The sequence below is a fragment of the Aythya marila genome (genome assembly GCF_965140915.1).
Source record: "Aythya marila genome assembly, chromosome: Z".
NCBI lineage: Eukaryota > Metazoa > Chordata > Aves > Anseriformes > Anatidae > Aythya > Aythya marila.
Window position 1 is genome coordinate 16,655,015 of NC_139080.1, and position 18,754 is coordinate 16,673,768.

Here is an 18,754-nt window from a genome sequence, read left to right on the forward strand (position 1 = left end):
GAGCATTTCCTAAGAGGAAGAAACTTGGAGAAGTGTCTTCTTCCCTTAAGAATATAACTGAAGACCTCAGTTATGTCGTTCTGTAGTGCTGGACTTTTATTTTCTGAATATACTATATTTACATGGTATATAGGTACAAGCAAGTAGCTCTCACTTCTGTTTTTAAATATGGCTGAGGGGAGACGTGGTCCATGTTAACTCTCACACTTTGTTTTGCGTAGGTCTTACTGTTACAGACATATGCAGCTCTAGCTCTCTAGAGCACCTCTTCAGCATTGCTGAAGAGTATTTAAGTGATTACAACCTTAATGGTGCTTAAAAAGAGGTAGAAAAAAATGATGTTGAGATATCGGACTGAGGTGACTGAATTTTGTTGGGTCTCACTGTAGTGTTAGCATCACACCCAACTCACTACATCTGATCTGGTTGAGCTCTCTTTCCTGTTTGCAGAAAGAGTTCAGTGCTTTTAGGGTTTGATTCATCAGAGCTATTTTTGACAATAGTTTAGGATGGTGTGAGTCACAGCATAGGCCATCAGCACAGAGGTTATTTTCTCCATTGATTATGAAGAGAGTTTAGGCTGACTAGTAAGATGTAGGTACTCACACTGTGAATTTCTACGTTTCGTCAAATAAAACTTCCTCCAAGTCTCCAAAACATTTTGTGTAGTGAAGATCCTAAATACTGGTTCCCATTATTAGAAATTACATCCTGTTCTTCCTACCGTGCTTTGATCTAGTTTTCTAAGGTAGACACCCCTACTTTGTCACTCCCTGTGTTCCGATGGCCCCTTCTTAATAATAAGAGATTATACTTGATAAAACTTTCAAGCTCAAATTCACATCACCTTCTTTTTAGTCATAGTCAAAACGCCTGAAAATTAAACACCTGATTTTTTTTTTTTTGGTAGTTTGGATTTCCTGTAGAGAGTGAGGGATGTACTGAGAGATTTTTTCCTCCTTGAAAATATTTAAACCATACCTGAGGTGCTTCAATGCTCACTCCTAGGCAGGAGAAGCTCACACCCAGCTACAAGAACACTTAATAGATCCACAGCACTTCTTATTACCAAGGAGCACATGTAGAAGTTCATATTATGTTTGCCTTAGACTTATCTCGCAGTTTCAGCTGCTGTATATTCTATCAGCTCAGAACAATGATCTCAGGGGAAATCAGGGGATTAATTAAGCCTAATCTATGCACATTTTCCCCAGGTTAAAACAACCTGCTGTTATCATGGTGAGAAACAATACAGAAGTCCACATTTGTTTTAAATGAAGGCTTTGGGATGCTGTTCTAATAAGAACTGTGCCAGTTTTAAGACAACGTCCCACTGTGCAAGTAATAAAGGAAGACAACTTTGGATCACTGTATTAAGCAGTCTGGAAACTCAAACAACTCTTCCCTATTAGTGTTTTGCAACTGAAAGCAAAGAAGTGCCTGTAAGAAGTACGAACTTGGGCCCAGTTTCATGGTAATACATGGTAATACATGGTAAACATGGCCTGGTTGCCTGACCTGGCTGTGTATAAAGTCTCCTAGTCCCCTTTGCAAATACTAATGCAGATGCCCTATTTTTGAAACATTCGTTACACTTGTAGCTATTATATACTGGATGGAAATCAGAGCACCATGGAGAAAGCAATGATTATTTAAGTAACTTCAGTTTTCAATATATGTGAGCTAGTAGCTGAAACTAACAGAATATTTTTAAACAGGTAGAGAAAATTGTCCATTCATGCTGAAGGAGCAGAGGAGGAGAATGGCAACAGTATGACTCACTGCAGCACAGTTCCTTTTCTCTTTCATTATGATTCTTATTTTCATTCTTCTTCTCTAAAGGACCATAATTTTTATTTCTTCCATATGATCAGATACAATAGCAGACATATAATGACTTCTAGAACTTGAGCTGTGAGATGAGATCTGATTTATCTGGAATTGTGGGAGGAACCAGGGATGCCTACTAAGTACAAATCTTCTTGCCCTTTTGTTTCTTTCATGGAAAAATTCATTTTTGCAGAGGATTTTTTTCAGATAACACAGAGAAATCAGGTGGAAATAAGCCAATCTGCAGTGATGTTTTTACATAGCAACTTTGAATTTTATTATCAGTGGGATTTGGGTTTCACAGCTGCCAGAAAGCTGCTTTATCTCTGTTTTGTCATTGCTGTAGGCTCTTTTTAATCTCTAATTTACTATTTTTGAAACAATTACACTTAAATCTGTTGCAAAATTGTGTATGTGTCAACATGTACCTATGTGAATATGTCTGTACTGATTAGACACATGATCTTACAGTGAAATCTTGGAAATCATAGGTAATCAAATTCATGTTATTTGTAACAGAAAGGAAGGGAGAGAAGTTCTCCCAGTGTGAGATATGCAAGTAACTTTTAAATCACTGTGCTGTTCTGGCTTTAGTAAAATGAATGTTTAGTAGTGTTTTTATGATTACAGTGTTCAGGAAAACAGCAGGTGGTGGTACAAGTTCACAGACTCTTCCTCTTTCTTGAGTAGCATTCTTCATTGGCATCTTCTACCCAAGGGTACACAGATCCAGCACAACTTCATTTTCTGAATGAATTTCGTCCAAGAATTATCACATGTACACAAGAGAAAGTAGGACTACAAGCAATATGTCTGGAATGATAGTACATTTAAAACTAGATTTTGGTCTTACCTAGGCACCTCAAATAGTATAGCAGGGCTGGGCCTGAAGCTTTTTGAAGTCAATGGGAAAAAATCAGTCGTTACATGCTATCTGTGGAACATAATTTTAGCTACAAAGAAAAATGAGTAGACTGGGTGATGAAATATGAAAGTACATAGTACATACATTTAATAAATATTTTTCTTCGTCTCTAGGTGGTTGATCTGTTAGTATCCATGTGTCGGTCTGCATTAGAGTCACCTAGGAAAGTTGTCATTTTTGAGCCATATCCTTCTGTAGTTGATCCTAATGATCCTCAGATGCTGGCCTTTAACCCCAGGGTAAGTAGTTGCCTTTCATTGTGTCATTGCTTAGTTTTAATAATGCATTAGGTTTCAAAGCAAAGCCTTATTCTTGAGTGTCCTCTACTAAAAAAGATACAGCTCCAGCATATAGCACAAGCATGCGGCTGTTTTCAGAACTCTCTATTTTTGTTTAATTGTCTCTGACAAGGTATTTGGGAATAAACTTTAAGTTGCATTTAAAGTTAGATTGAAGCCAAGAACTTCTTTTAAGACACAAACTATAGATGAAAAAACACCATCTTTGGTGTCTTCTCTCAATGTACAATTTGGACTTTCCATTCTTAAAGTGGTTATTGCTATTATTTCATTTTCTCTTTGCAAACTATTATGTCCTTAAACTTACTTTTATCAAATGTTGGACATAAAAGTCAGGTCATGTACAAGTATTAAATTTTGAAGAATTGTTTGCTCTTCAGACTGCAAATGCTGCTTCTCAGGGAAACTCTAGGGAAGCCATGAACCTATTATAACTCACTTGAGCCATCCTCAAGGGTATACATGAGAACTTCGGATGGCCTGCATGGGGAAGCATCCCACTTTTCCTGAACAAAGGCCAGATAACAGTGGTTCTTCCTCAGAGGAAGGGGTGAATGTATTCTGTAGTGCATGGGAAGGAAGAATTGCCAGAGGAGCTTGGAAAGGGGCTGATGAGGAGACTAGCAGCTGGGCAGGGCAAGAGTGTAAAGTGGTATAAGGAATATGAAAAGGTGTCTTGCAAGAAGAGGAGTAGAGACAGCCCTAGGCTGGCATGGCCCACTCTCATCTCCTCTAGCAAGAATGCCAGCATGGATGAGGTGAAAGTCCATGGGCAGGAGTTGGTAAGACCTACAGACAGGGAGCTGGAGCTCCTGAAGGTGGTGTTGCATGTGGAGCTGGTGAAGCACAGACTGTTAAGCTCATCTGCTCAGAAAACGTGGAGTCCTCTGGTAGCGGTTCCTAGGCAGAAGGTAAGCAAGGGTCAGGATGAAGCAGAGAGACAGCTGAGAGACCTCTGACGTTTTCTAGAGTTGTTAGCAAAGTGAACACATCTGCTTATTTAGCATCTTATTTAACAGCTGTTTGTTCATTGCATACTTAATAGAATATTATCCAAATAACCAGCAGAGCCTGTGTTTAGTTACAAATATTTGTTTAAAAAGTGACCTAATCTTTTGAGTTACATTGTGGTGTATTTGAGATTCTAGTGAAATTCAAATAACAGCCATCATGATAACATTTTTGGTGAAATTTTTGTGAACTATGAAGGAGTAAGTCTGTGTATAGATAAGGTGGAAGGAAGCTATTCAAAAAAAAAAAAAATAAGAAAGGAATGGCTTGGTGAACATTCATCCAAACTTTGATGAGGACTTCACATCAAAAAAATGAGAGTTTTGTGGAGCCAAAGACCAATAGTCTGTTAATTTATTTGCTTATTTTATATTACATCAGAAGAAGAATTATGACCGAGTCATGAAAGCATTGGATAGTATCACTTCTATTAGAGAGATGACACAGGTGAGTTTAAAAATCTTTACATAACATAATAGCTTTTTCTAGAACTAGGAAGATGTTTATATGAGGCCTGTGATGGGTGGGGAAGGCAATAGTATCAGCCATTTTCTATTGAGCCGTAATAATAATAAAACGTGTGCTAAAAATAACAAACCTACAGTATCCACAGTAGCAACGAAATTAAGGTGATGAAGTAGAATTCATGTCTTTTGAAGTTTAAATAAGAGATAATAACAGCAGAATGGGGCATTGTAACAAGATAATCACCAACTGCTGCATTTCTGGAAATATCCAAGTCAAACTGAGTCTTTTATTTCCAAAGCAAAAGAAATTGATTTTGTGATGGTGTTCTGAATGATAGCTTTATTTCTGTTATAACAAAACACTTGTTCAGCTAAGTGTGGTTGGGGACTTGGAAGGTTGGGTCTCATGGGATTACTACCATGTGATTTCTCAATATTCACAGTGGGACAGAATCTGATAGCTGTACTTATGTTTATAGCAACACTTCATTTCCCAAGCAGCCCAGCTGATTACAACTGATTATTGAAATCTCTCCGATATACCTTGCTTTTCCAACTGTTACATACATGTAACCTCACAAGAGCTTAAAAATTGTATCTTGTATGTATTTCTAAAGTACTTTGGGATTCTGGAATGAAGAATGAGGTATAGAGAGCAGTAAAACACATTGAAAATAAAACCGTGTATTTTTTTACTTAATATAATAATCTCTTAAAGAGAAAAATAACCAACATTTTACTTTTTTTAATGTTAAAATAACAATTTGACTGAATAGTTTTAAAGGAATGAGATAAAAATTAAGAAAATGCTTTTTAAGGGAATTTAAGCTGCTAACAGTATTTTACTTTACCAGTTTATACCATGTAACTGTTTAAAAAAAATGGGGTGGATTATCTTGGGGTATTTTGAGAAACCAGATTTTGTGAAGTTCCAGTCCAATTCCTTAACCCAGAAACTTAACATAAGTACATCTTGTACTGTTATTCCTGAGATCACCAATGTTTTGCTATAATATACTCATTTTGATGCTAATTACATGCTTATTATTTTACTCCAGGGAAAATAATTGCTATATTAATTCTTCTTGTTGTCAAAACACATTTATAACTGTACAACGCCAAATGTCAGCAAAGCTATGATTTAAGCTTAATAACGAGTCCCATGTATTCGTCCCATTTAATAGAAGAAATCATGGGCAATGTAACATAAAATTTAACCTTATGATTTCAACTAACAATAAAGGACATAATTACTATCTTCTAGGCACCTTACTTGGAAATAAAGAAGCAGATGGATAAACAAGACCCACTTGCACATCCTCTTCTACAATGGTATAAAATTGACTCACGTGAGATGATAATTATTAAAGTATCAAGTTGAATGAATAATGACTTCACCAGTTTAATTTGGTATAAGCTTACCCTAAGAATTAATACTAAAGCTAATGTTTGCAGCTGCTTTGTTTATGAGCTGTTTCTGGAGCTCATCTGGGGCAACTGAGAACACTGCTAACTTATTTTATGGCCTCAGATGGATCTTGCAGTCAAGATTTGTTCTACTTTTATCTGATAGATTCAAAGGCGTGCAGCTCAGTGCTTTGTTCTGGCTGTGCATAATGTTTTTAAGAAGGAAAGTTCTTGGTTATCATGCCTAATACATAGAACTGTTTCTTCTTGTAGGGTTATTTCTAGTAACAGATCACACATTGTGAAGCTTCCAGTGAATAGGGTAAGTGTCTGTGGGTTCTTTATTTTCTTATTTTTCATGGCTCTTATTTGATGGGAGTCTCCTGGCCACATGTGGATGTCTATGTTCAAACTGGTCACATGGACCCCATTAACAAACAGTGGAGAGAAGTTGGCAGTTTCAGGTTATGACTCATAGAATCATGTTGTGCATATCTAAGTCAAGTCAAACAAATTATAGTCATAAAAATTCTATTTGAGGTGAGTAGCTCAAATGCAAGTGTCTACCTGCAGTCATCTGAGATTGGGTGAAAAATTCACTGTTTTAGTTACCGTTTAGAATGTTAAATACAAAATTGTGGTGTTCATCTGCACTGCTTTTTATATAACACACCAGTTGTGTAAACTGAGAACACAAGTTGAGAATACCATGAACTTGTAGTTTACAGAGAACTTGAATATACAGTAAAAAGAATATAGCTCTGGAATTTTAGAAGGATGGTGCTGAGATTAATTTATTAGTATATATATGCCTCCGATGTTCTGTTTAAGGGCATAATAATCTGCAGCCTTTCAAATCTGAACTTTAATTCAAAGCCAACTCTGATCAAAATACTGTGATGAAATTGTTCAAATTAATTACCTTACTAGAGCCGTATTAGGCTGAAATCTGTTTCAGAAACTTCCATATGTTTCATATGCCGAAGACTGTTTTTACTGTTTGATTTCAGATAAAAGGTATGGTAATGAGACCTATTTCAATTTAGTTTGTGTAGGTATTTAGATGCAGTCATATATTGTGCAAAACAGTGTGATATATTAAGAACTACCATTCTGGAAATGCAGTTCTTTTGTGTCCATCAATTTCTTTTCACATATGAACTTTTATATTTTACAGCAACTAAAGTTTATGCACACTCCCCACCAGTTCCTACTTCTCAGCAGTCCACCAGCCAAAGAATCCAATTTCCGAGCTGCTAAAAACCTTTATGGAAGTACCTTTGCATTTCAGTGAGTCCATATCTTTGTATTAATCAAAGGTTACTAAAATGCCATGCTGTTTTTTGTTCTTACCATTTGAGGTTTACAGCCGCGAATGTATTGTTTTAAAGGATTACTGATTTCATTTTGAATTTTACACTGTGGATTTTAATGCTTTCTCTTTTTAATTTTTCAGTGGTTCACACATTGAAAATTGGCATTCCATCCTGAGGAACGGCTTGGTTGTTGCTTCCAATACGAGGCTTCAGGTAAATAGTAGACTAAAAGACTTCAGCTAACCTGTGCATGTTTGATTACATATTAAAATTAGGTGAGTTGTCAAGGGTTGTGTTTCTGGTAGTCGTGTAGGTGCTAAAAAGAGGTGACTTCCTGGAAAAGAGACTTTTCTGAAGCAATTAAAATGAAGTTAGGTATCTGCTAAAATAGCTTTAAAAAATCCCATTGGTAGAATCTGTGTTTCAGTTTTACATTACACAGCAGCACCTCCAGGAGGTTTAGTTCGGTACTGCCTAAAAGCAGTCTGAGATTAAAATGTATGCCTATATTATAGGATCCCAGAGTATACTAGCTTTACAGAAGACAGGTTACAGTGCCTTCTCAGCTCCTCAAGTTTTCTTACAAGGGGAATGCGAGCATACTGGTAAGGAGGGATCTATAGCAAACTTCAGTTTGATTTCTCTGCAAGACCACTCTTGCAGGGCAAAGTAGTCAGTAGCAGAGGGACTAGAGGACTGTGATTCGTAGTGTTTTAGCAACACAGTTTTGACAGCTGTTCACCAGTGATGAATCCATGATCCTGATTAGATACTTTAGAGGAGGATTCAAGGGTTCTTACTATGGTCTAGGGAACAGGATGTACTAGAAAAAAAGGAATGGAACTCTGCTGTTCCTCTTAATGCTTTGGATGTTTTTCTTAGCATCTTTGTAAGACACTTCACCAAGAAAGCAAGATTTAAGGTCCAAAATTACGCAAGTAAACCCCTTTATGCTTGGTGTTTGTTTTTGTATCTTTTTTTTTTTTTTTTTAATGGAAATAGGAGGAAGCAGATCATACAAGTCTGTTTTATACAAGTTATCATTTTTAGATCTCTCACATGACTAAGCCATATTGTGAGCCCTGTTCATTCTGCTTACCTCAGTACCAATCAGTCAGGAAAAGTATCTGCTCACCAGGGATCCTGTGCAATACTGTAGGACTTGGAGGAGTGAGAGCATGACTGTATTTCTGTAGGAGTGCTGACACATTGCAGACATAAGGCAAATGTCGTGGGGTCAGAGCAAAGAAATGAGGGTAAGCATGACTCTGAAGCTCAGTGTTCATAACATTTACCTTCACAGGAGATACTCTGGGTTCTTGCATGTGCTCCACCAACTACTTTGTGTGGTTTCTTGAAAGCCTCATAAGGCAGTCAATCTCTTGAGGAGAAGCAAAAACTGTATATCCCTTTTTCTAGACAAGAAAATTACTAATAAAATGTGCTTGTTTTGTTGCTTTGCCTACAGGCCCTTTGCCTAGGCCCTGTGACATAGAGCAGTTATGTTGGTGAAGAAGATTCTTCCCTTTCCTCTCTTCTTTTCAGACATTTTATAGCTCTGTGGCTAAAACACTGTCCTGAAGAGATAGAATATGTATGGCTGAATTGGCTCAGGCAAAAGCTTGGTTGAACCCATTCTTCCAATACTCTGGTTGAACTAGTGACAGTTTTATTATTTTTTTTAGCATATGAGTGGTGTTATCACCATATCTTCATTTTTGAAAGAAAATAAAAGCAGCTGTTGCTGAATTGTTTGCTCATCCAAGGCCAGCTGGTGTACTTTGGAAACACCTTCTGGACCTAGCCCCTCAAAGGCTGGCTTAGGCTGTGGTTCCTGCAAAGGTTTTGATGTGAGACACATGGTGAGCTGCTCACCCTTCTTAAGGCTGAAGTGTATTTGGCCACTTTAGAAGCACGTAGCATCCCTCATGGTAATGTTAGGCATCCCTCATGGTAATGTTAGATTTTAAGACAGAAAATGCAACTTTATGTACAAATCTGATATAAAATTATCTTTGGGCATTTGGATGCAGTTTCCAGAACATATAGTTGTATATTCACAGCATTTTGTTTTCTTTTGTTGTTGGTTTTGGTTGTTTTATTTTTAGAGACTTCTTTGAAAACCATTTATTACCAGTCAATAAATCAGCGCAATGGGCTGGATACTGATCTACATCAAGACGTGTGTTTATCATTTGTACTTTGTCCAGATAACCAAATAATTGTTAAACAGACATTCTTCTCTCTCTTTTTCAGCTCCATGGTGCAATGTTTGGAAGTGGAATCTACCTTAGTCCATTGTCAAGCATATCATTTGGTTACTCAGGTGATATTTATAAATCACTCTAAAATTGGAGAAATATAGGGGGGTGTCTTAGTCAACTGCTTTTCTTACCAGCATCACTGTTTACAATACTGTAGTATTTATCTTTGTAGTCCAAGCTTAGATTTTCTCTTTTTTTAATAAATTATATTTTCCCTTATTAAGTACCCATCCTCATTTTCAAAGGTGCTGAGTATCTTGAAAGCTTGAAGTAAATAGTAGCTAGAGTTGGATGCTGTTTGTAGTGAAGCAGGCCTTGACTATGCCAGGGAAATCCAACTTTGTTACTTTTTTATCGGTATCTGCCTAAGTTCATCTAGAACTATCCACATAGTTACAGGCTTTTAGGACCTGATCTGACAGAACAAGTATTCATCAACAGACATGTTCAACAGCATATGTTTAAGAATATTCCCAAGTATTGCCATGTCAGGGTCACATAAAAGATACAGGATGTGTTCATGTTAACATGGCAAGGGCAGGAAATTTAATTTGTCCCACTAGTAAATCCAAAAGTGAGTCATGTAGAGTTTTCTATATGAGAATAAAATCATAAATAGAAGCATAACAGAAACATGATATACCAGTGTGTACATTAAGAAACATTTATAGATATTTTAAAGTCTCCTTTAGTTATGTTGTATTTACCATTTCCTCATATATAAATGTGTGTTCATGTGCATGAAGGTAAATTTAATTTTGAGAGTGTTAGTTATACCTTCTGGTAATTTTAGGTAATGTCACAATCAGTTTGTAGAGCTTAGCATTTCTTACTACTACTTACTTGGTTTTAATATCAGCAGAGTTTAAATGCACTGTTAGCTTTTCAGAAATTACACAAGTATGGAAGCATTTTAGGACTCACTGAAAGCTCAGGTTGAAGCACCATCATCTAACAAAATTACTTTAAATTACTTTATTTTTGGACAGCATTGTTTTGTCAATTTCAGTGTGCTTTTTCTCCTCTTCCTGCCTTTCTCAGTCCCTTCCATCCAGTCTCCTCCAGAAAGGAAGTCTATGCCTATGAAATATATAATACTTTATGCTAATAAAAAACACAACAGAGTCTATAATCCTCATTACTTCATAAACTTACTTTTTGCCATAATTCAGTTTGTGTTTTCAAACTGTCAAGAAATGTGGGACAGTGGAAAAGAAAGGATGTCTGTAACAGCATACAGTACAGGAATTTTATTAAACCCAATGTGATGAATGTATGCAACATCTAAGGTACAAACATAGATGTCTAAATTTCTCAGATGGAAATTTCATCCAAAGTGTCTGAATAATAATATATTCAGCTGTAGATAAGCCATTTAAATCTAGCTAGACTTTAAAACTACCTCTAAATAAATGAACTACTATTGAAAATTTTATTTGGATTTACTAAAAGTCTAAATAATGCTAAAGATGAATACATAAAGTTCTTTCTCATTATATTACTGTCCCACCTACAGTAAATCAGACTGTTATTTCAGCCTGAGTAGGGTCAGTTAAACTCAAGGCATTAGAAGATGCAAATCTGTTAAACAATGACAAACTCAGGATTAAATTCCTGAGCTGAACTCAGTGTCATTTAATCTCACTTTCCTACCTGTGTGGTGCTAATTTGGCTTTCCCATGGTCTTTGTAACACATGCAGGTATACAGGTAATTTGCAGGTTTAAATCAAATTATCTTTGACAAAGAAAGCTGTCTACCAACAAAAACTACCTTTCTGGCTGCCATGAAAAAGACTGTGTGTGATTCCCACCATGTTACCTCTTGCATACCTCTCCATACTTAATTTTGGTTATTGTTGCATTTATATACCAGGGTATTTTATGTGATTTTAATATCTTAGGGATGAACAAGAAGCAGCAGAAGGTGTCAGCTAAAGATGAACCAGCTTCAAGCAGTAAGGGCAGTAACACATCACAGGTACGGTAGTGTATCAACCATCTCTGGAAGTTTTATGGTTTTATGTTTGGGAACTTGATATCAGAAAAGAAGGCAATATTCCCTTTGTGAAGGTTAACAATTTTACTTCATTGAATGAAATCAACTAGTCCAGAGTCTGTAACCATCAAATACAGCCCAATTGTTTTAGTAAGAATTTATGGAGTGTACTACAGGCCCCTGTACCCTTCTTTTCCAAACAGAAGTATTTGGGAAGAGAACAACAACAAAATACAGATAGCATTATGACCCTTAGCAAGTACTTGCTTTTTGAACTCTAGATTTTTTACTGAAGAACAATGCAAAAAGAATTGAAAATGATTATTACTGGAGAATTAGCATAGTATTTCACTTATACCAAGTCATTTGTTGTTTTTGGTTTGGTTTGGTTTGGTTTGTTTTTTTTTTTTTTTGTTTGTTTTTTTTCAGTTTCTACACATTAGACCACTATAATTCTGCTTTATTTAAAGCAAACTCATAGCAATTATGTATAGGACTAAATTTTGAGAAATTACATCTGTCTCCATGGTTAACACACAAGAACTGTAGGATAATCTTGCTTTGAAGAAAAGTTGGTATGTAAGTGCAGAAGCTCTCATAAATGAGCAGGCCAGCAGTATCAAGGTAGTAGCCAAAGAATCACGGATCAAATTCACTGTGTTTCTTTTGTTTTTTTTTTTGCAATTTGTTTATCCATAGCACTATGATATTTCTAGTACTATTCTTGATTCTATAATAATTGGTAAGCTTTCTTTCTGGGTAGAGTTCAAATCTTTCCTATGATAATAAAAAAAAATGTTTTAGAATGACAACCTCTATCTTTGCTTATTAATAAACCACTGACAGCAGTGGTTTACACAATAGCAGCTTTTCTACTTTTTCACTGTTTGCCTTACAGTGCTAATTAAGTTTTCTTTTTTTGTTTTGTTTTGTTTTGTTTTGTTTTGTTTTCTCAGTCACAGAAGAAAGGACAACAGTCACAATTTTTGCAAAGCCGTAACTTAAAATGCATAGCCTTATGTGAAGGTAAGCTGAAAGTAATTGAAAAACTGTTTTAGTCATAGGTACAGCAACACTGTATATAAATCAGCATCAACATTAGTTCCAGTATAGGTTGGTTTTAGGTCAGAAACAATTGGTAGTTATATAAAAACTTGTTTAATAATCTTTGTGTTTCAGTTCGGAACACTTCCTTCTTCAAAGAAAACCTGTAACATAACCTGATTTTTTCTGAAATAATCATATGCACAAAGTGACTGATCATCCAGTCTGTCTTTCAAATATGATCATATTCCTAAGTCATCAATATGATCCAAAGAAAGTCTTTATTTGAAATGGTGACTTCTTGCAAGCATTTAATAAAAACATTGAACACAAAATTCTGAGAAACAGAAGCTTTCCTATCGAATTCCAATTAATTTTGCATTTCTCAGGCAAACGTGTTGTTCATCTGGTAGCCAGCTTCTTGTTCTGGACTGCTTCAGAATTTTTGTGAAGTTAAAATCCATTCCATATGATTACAATTATTCCTGAAAGACTTGGCTATTCTATTAGTAATTAATGAAAACAGCAGCTTCCGAGAAAAAAAAAAATAAATTTGAGTAAGAGCAATTGGTAATGAGTCTCATTGGCCAAATAAAAAGAAATCAGATTGAACTCAGCTTGACCTCCATTTTCAGCATTTGTTTATTTTAAAAAGTAAAAATTAAGGCATGGTAGAAAGGATGTTCTTTCAAAATGAAAGCTATTTTTATGCTACTTTTTAAAATAATTATTTTTCAGATGTTGAAGTAAAATATTTAATATGATCAAGGCTGTCAGTCAACATGAAACTTAAACATGATCCGGATAGGAAAACACACAACTTTATGACTGTAGCTTTCAAAAAAAGCTATGAAATGAATGCAGGCTTTACTAGAATTTACTTCTTAAAAATGCTTGAAGTTTCTAAATATAAATGATACCTTTCCCAAGTATTAATATGGGATAGAAGAGATGAATATGTAGGACTTTTTTATCTCTGTCATTCTTCCTTTGCATTTCTCAATGGATTGTGAATGTTGTAAGGGTTAAAATATATGGTAAAACATATTTTACTTTATTGTAAAATTATTTACTATATTTATTACTTCACTTTTCTTTGCAAAGTGTTTGGGGGAAGGTGTCTATCAAATATAAATTTGAAATAAATTACAACAAATAAATGTTTGTTAAAAACTAAAATTAAATGAAGAAATAATGTAAAAATTTGGTATGCACTTATTCATGGTAGTGTTTAGATGCATTTATAGAAACTTTTTCTGCTACTACCTAGAAATAAGAATGTTTCTTTCCTATGTTGTTCTCATTAGGCTGTTTAACAGCCTATCATTGTTTTCTAAATGTTGAGCAAGTTTTGGCAAGTTTCACAATCCCCTTGATTATACTTGGTGTGCTTAAGTTTTAAAAAATATTTGGTAGTATTGCAAATCTCTAATCTTTGGCATCTCAGTTTCAGGTGTTGTCTTTTACATCTTACTGTTGTCTCAGCCATCATCAAACACAAACATGTCTGTGCCAAAGCCATTAGTTGACTCAGATCCTCCTTAACAGCCCTATGTCCATTTAAAATCAGTTTTTAATAAGCATACATTTTCATTTTTCTTGTTTACTAGTCTCTAGAGCAGGTCTTGGGCCTTCAAAGAACTTTGTTTATGAGAAGTACCAAATGATCATAAAAGCCAACTTTAGTTTAAAATCATTTCTTAACAAACTGGCTCCCATACATCAAGCATTTGTGTTTTCTGGAAAGTAGAATGTATTTTGGAAACAAGAATCAAGTTCATCTCCCTGTTTGTACTAACAGCCAGCTTGGAGACTACACTTTGCCACAGACATGCACTGGAAAATTCAACATTCCCACAAAGCTATTTAAAGTGTGTAAAAAAGCTAATATTTTAAAGCAGTATTTTCCTGACATGTTTTGATCACTATGAAATTTATTCTTTCCCTGATAGTGATAACCTCATCTGATCTGCACAAACATGGGGAGATATGGGTAGTTCCCAATACAGATCATGTGTGTACAAGATTTTTCTTTGTGTGAGTACAAACCTTCTTTTAACATATATCTGTCTTTTCTAGGCCTTTTTCCCCATGATCCTGACAACAGTTGGAAATAAAACAGATAAAAGTTACTTCTTTCTAATTCTTTAGAGAATTGCTTCAGTTTTTATTCAGTTTTATTCAGATTTTTATTCTATAATTAATTTTGATAGAAAATATATGAATACATTAGTGACAAAGATTTAGTAGTCACTTTGATAAAGAAAAAAAATGCAAGGAATGGGGTGTTACTGATTTTTCCCACTCTATAGCATTGCCTTATGTTGCAGTAAGTCTCTCCATGTATTGCAAAATCTCTCTTCTATTCAGGTGTGTGATTGAAAGCTAAAGAATTCATTAATGAGAAAAAGCTTCCTATCTGTGATGTGAGTGTTTTTCCTCTCAGCTATGACTTGTAATTACACATTGACATAGATTTTAGCCCTGCAAAGAAAGTCATGCAAATGAGTGGAGAAGCACAGACTTCAGATTCACCAGCTCTGAGGGTTTGCAGTGATCAGGATTTCTTTATCTATGCAATCCCTTAATGCAGATGGGTTCTTAACAAGGACGAAACCCCAGAAGATTTCATGGTGTCATCTCTAAGTGCAGGTCCTCTTGTGACAAGAGTTTGGGTGCCACAGGCCTTGTGCCTGCTTTGGTACCAGCCTTGTGCGGGGCTGTTCAGGAGCAGCCACAGAAACAGACCTTTCCTTTATACATCCACCAACAGGGGAGCTCCTACTGCGTTTCCATGGGCCCAGTGCTGGCAGCACTGCAGAATTCCCAATGGGCTGTTCAGCCTTAGGGTTTCAATGCCAATGGAAGTCCTACCACCATTCACTCTCTATAGAGTTTAGGATCTTTGTGTAACAATGAAGTACAGCAGAACATTTGAATAGTAAGCATGTTAAAGCATAGAATAAGTGCTTTTGATTATTGAATAAAACAAAGTTTTGAACGCTTTTAGGTAGCATCACTAACTTGATTTTATTTTTTTTACTTTTTTTTTTTTTAGTTACGAAGATGGTCAAGTGGGTGATACAAGTATAAATACACAGGAACCAAGCATTCATAAAGAGATTCTTCGAGTCATTGGCAATCAAACTGCTACTGGTTAAAAGGACCACTGTTATTTAATTGATGTGATTTGGAAGCCTTCCTCAGTCTCAAAGCTGGATTTTGAACTGAAGAAGATGCAAAAAACTAATTTATTATTATTATTATAAGCAAATTAACCCTTTGAATACTTACTGTTTTCTTACTTAGTATTTCTTATCTCATCAAAATACCTGAGATGGTATGAATTAGCAACTGTAGGGTGCAAAGTCTATTAATATACTACAACTAATAATAATTAAACAGGCATTTGGGTTGCTCACAATAAACAGAATTTAAAAAAGGAGTTTTGTGCTGATATTTTTATATTAAACTCTTCAATTGGAGGTTTTAGTACTGTACACTGGTATTTTAAATTTAGAATGAGAGAATTATAAGCAAGAGAGAAGATTTTATAGCGGAGAACCTGTGTTATACAGGATACTTTGCAATAAGTAAAATATTCTCATATTTAAACACAATAAAAGATTGTCTGGAACATGTCAAATTAAAGAGATTGGTTACCTGCAGCTATCTTTGATTCATTTTATTTTACACAGGTGTAGCCAGGATTTAGAGTCAAAAGGTTAAAACAACAATACATTTTTGACGTAATGAATGAAACAAAGTAAAGCAATGACTCTAATGGTGTATGTTTAGTTTTTTTTATCCTCTCTGGAAACACTCTTATCCGTTAAGCGTCTCAATTATATTTTTTAATTAAACAAGATTAGCAAACACCTGGAAATCCAGAAGCTGTTAACTTTCTTTCTTTCTACAAGTTTGGTTTTTATACACTGGATTTTACAGTTTCTTCAGATAAACAAAGTTCTTTAATGTTTTCATCCTAACATTAACAAGACTGGTCTGTGGCTAAATTTATTCAAATAAGTAAAAGTACTTGCCAGATTAGAGCTTTAATATGATTGGGTTGATTTTTGGTACATCAGAAACTATAAACAAATGCAAAATTTTATTGACTTTCTCCATGTGAAATATTTTTATTAATTTATTTCTAAGGAAAAACAAATCAATTAAAATCTTTGTCCTTTAAACTAATTGCTTTTTTTCCAAGTAAGCGTGATGGCCACACAGGTAGGGCCTAGTCTCCATGGCATAAAGAATATCCTGTGCCCTCAGCAGCTCTCGCAGTAGCCATCCTGCACCTGGTGGTACAAGCCACCAGATAAAGTAAAAACAGACTGAATCAGCTATTACATGGTTTTTGTTTTTAATAAAGATACTGAAGAGCCAAGTAAAAGCATAGGAGAGAGACCAGCTAGTGTTTGTATTTATTTATTTTTTTAAATAGAACTCCATTAGGAAGATAATGTTCATATTTACTGGTAATGGGTGATTCCCTGGTTTTAGTCCCAAGTTATACTCCCATATTCCTTGCTGCAATTGAAATGCCCTGCAAGTAAAATAATATTACTGGAACATACTTAAAGTCTTTTTTTTTTTTAGCATTCCAGACTTATTTGCTGGTGACCTCCATTTTTCTGGGTTCACACCTGACCTGTCAAACCAATTTTGTTTTCGAAACCCATTTTGCTATTGAATTTCTGTTGACTTTCACTCTCATTTGGTGGACACCTCATGTGAGAACCACTACTCTAGTTCTGTTGTGACACAGGTTCTTGAAAGCAAACTTCTTGAAACAAAGAGGATTCCTGAAATTTATCTATCTACATAAAGACTGCATTAGGTTATGTAGCTGCACAAAATCAGCATAATTCAGAAGTAGAGCTGAAAACCTGGAATACTCTTCCCCCCATATTTTGTCCTGCAATATGTGTCTGAATCTCTCTTTTTGTAGAAAACAGAAAGAGACTAGAAAGCAAGTCCACAAATTGTCCTGCAAGTCCTGCATTGACTTGCTGGCTGACTGTTCACCTCTCTGAGAGACCTCAAAAAATAAAAAAGAACAGAAGAAGACCATGAATGAACTGGAGAAGCCAAGTAAGCAGTCATCTTCCCAGTCCCCTCAAGTTACAGCAGGGTCATAAATGAACCCTTTTGAAGAAACCTTGAGTGTAGCTGTTGGAGTGAGTTAGCTTTGCTTTGCACAGTGGTGTCATGATGCTGACCATGTATGGTGCCCTAAGTACAACCACTGGAAAGGGAGTGAAAACATAATGTCTGCCAAATTTTAAGACTGCTCAGAAGATTGTCTTAAATGGATGAGAGAGAGGAAGGGAAGGTGGAGAAAAGCCGGCCCCAGAGATGTATGAGGAGACCTTGCTGTTATAGAGGGCCTGTTTCAGGGATTATCAAGGGGACTAGCTAAAGTATGGGGGTGAAGGAGGATGACCAAGAGTAAAAGACAATATGATGAGCACAGGCAATGGGACAGGGCAAAATCTTTAAAGGAGAAGGGTGGATCTGAAGGGGCAGGAAGTTTGTTGGTAGGAAAGGTAAAACAACAACAACAACAACAAAGTGTCAGCAGCTGAGGTCCCACTCTTTGTGTGGTGAGAAAACATAGGGGTAACAAAACTGCAGCATGGGGAGAAGTGCAGCATTGTGCTTGGGGGAGCTGGGCCACCTTGAGAGGTGGCAAGGATACCTGGGACAATGCAAGGACACAAGCCCAGTGTCGCATACAAAGCAATGGAATTAAACAACACTTCACTTGCTACACAGTAACTCAGTCAATTTTTCCTGAGCCAAAACACTAACGGGAAACTTTTTGGTGTTATGTTACCTGCTGGTGAAAACGAATCTTCAGATTGTTCCTTTAGCAAAATGTTAGTTCTCATTTTTTAAAGGTGAAGGAAAAAAGGGAGGTTCTCTGGATTTGTTAGTCAAAAACAAATAGCCCTTCTGTAGCAGACTTCAAAACTGAAGCAAATACTTTCTCACAAAGAACTGGAATGAGTGAGCCTGAGGAGGAGATTTTATTTGAATGACTTTTGTGTAGAGTTTTTATGCAAGGCTGGAGTTGCATATTGTCCAATTCTTACAAATACTAATTTGCATGGATTCCACAGGATGAGAAACAAAAAGCCAAAGTCATTTGAGAAAAAGCCCTGTGTTATCCATAAAGTCCTTGC

At 35.8% G+C, this 18,754-nt stretch overlaps 1 protein-coding gene across 6 annotated transcripts in view; it reads left to right on the plus strand.

Moving 5' to 3' along the window:
* The window catches only part of PARP8 (poly(ADP-ribose) polymerase family member 8), a 127,636-nt gene extending 111,279 nt beyond the window's left edge, over positions 1–16,357 (plus strand). For 4 of the 6 annotated variants that reach the window (XM_082784358.1, XM_082784355.1, XM_082784356.1 and 1 more), the window contains 11 exons: positions 2,869–2,994; positions 4,447–4,512; positions 5,797–5,864; positions 6,213–6,261; positions 7,117–7,229; positions 7,396–7,468; positions 9,512–9,581; positions 11,422–11,498; positions 12,473–12,542; positions 14,513–14,597; positions 15,619–16,356. In XM_082784358.1, coding sequence (XP_082640484.1) covers positions 2,869–2,994; positions 4,447–4,512; positions 5,797–5,864; positions 6,213–6,261; positions 7,117–7,229; positions 7,396–7,468; positions 9,512–9,581; positions 11,422–11,498; positions 12,473–12,542; positions 14,513–14,597; positions 15,619–15,721 — 900 coding nt within the window. In that variant the 3' untranslated portion in view covers positions 15,722–16,356. Of the gene's footprint in view, positions 1–2,868; positions 2,995–4,446; positions 4,513–5,796; positions 5,865–6,212; positions 6,262–7,116; positions 7,230–7,395; positions 7,469–9,511; positions 9,582–11,421; positions 11,499–12,472; positions 12,543–14,512; positions 14,598–15,618 lie in introns of all 6 variants that reach the window. The other 2 variants (XM_082784360.1, XM_082784357.1) reach the window with 2 other exon arrangements.
* Positions 16,358–18,754: the final 2,397 nt, after the last annotated feature.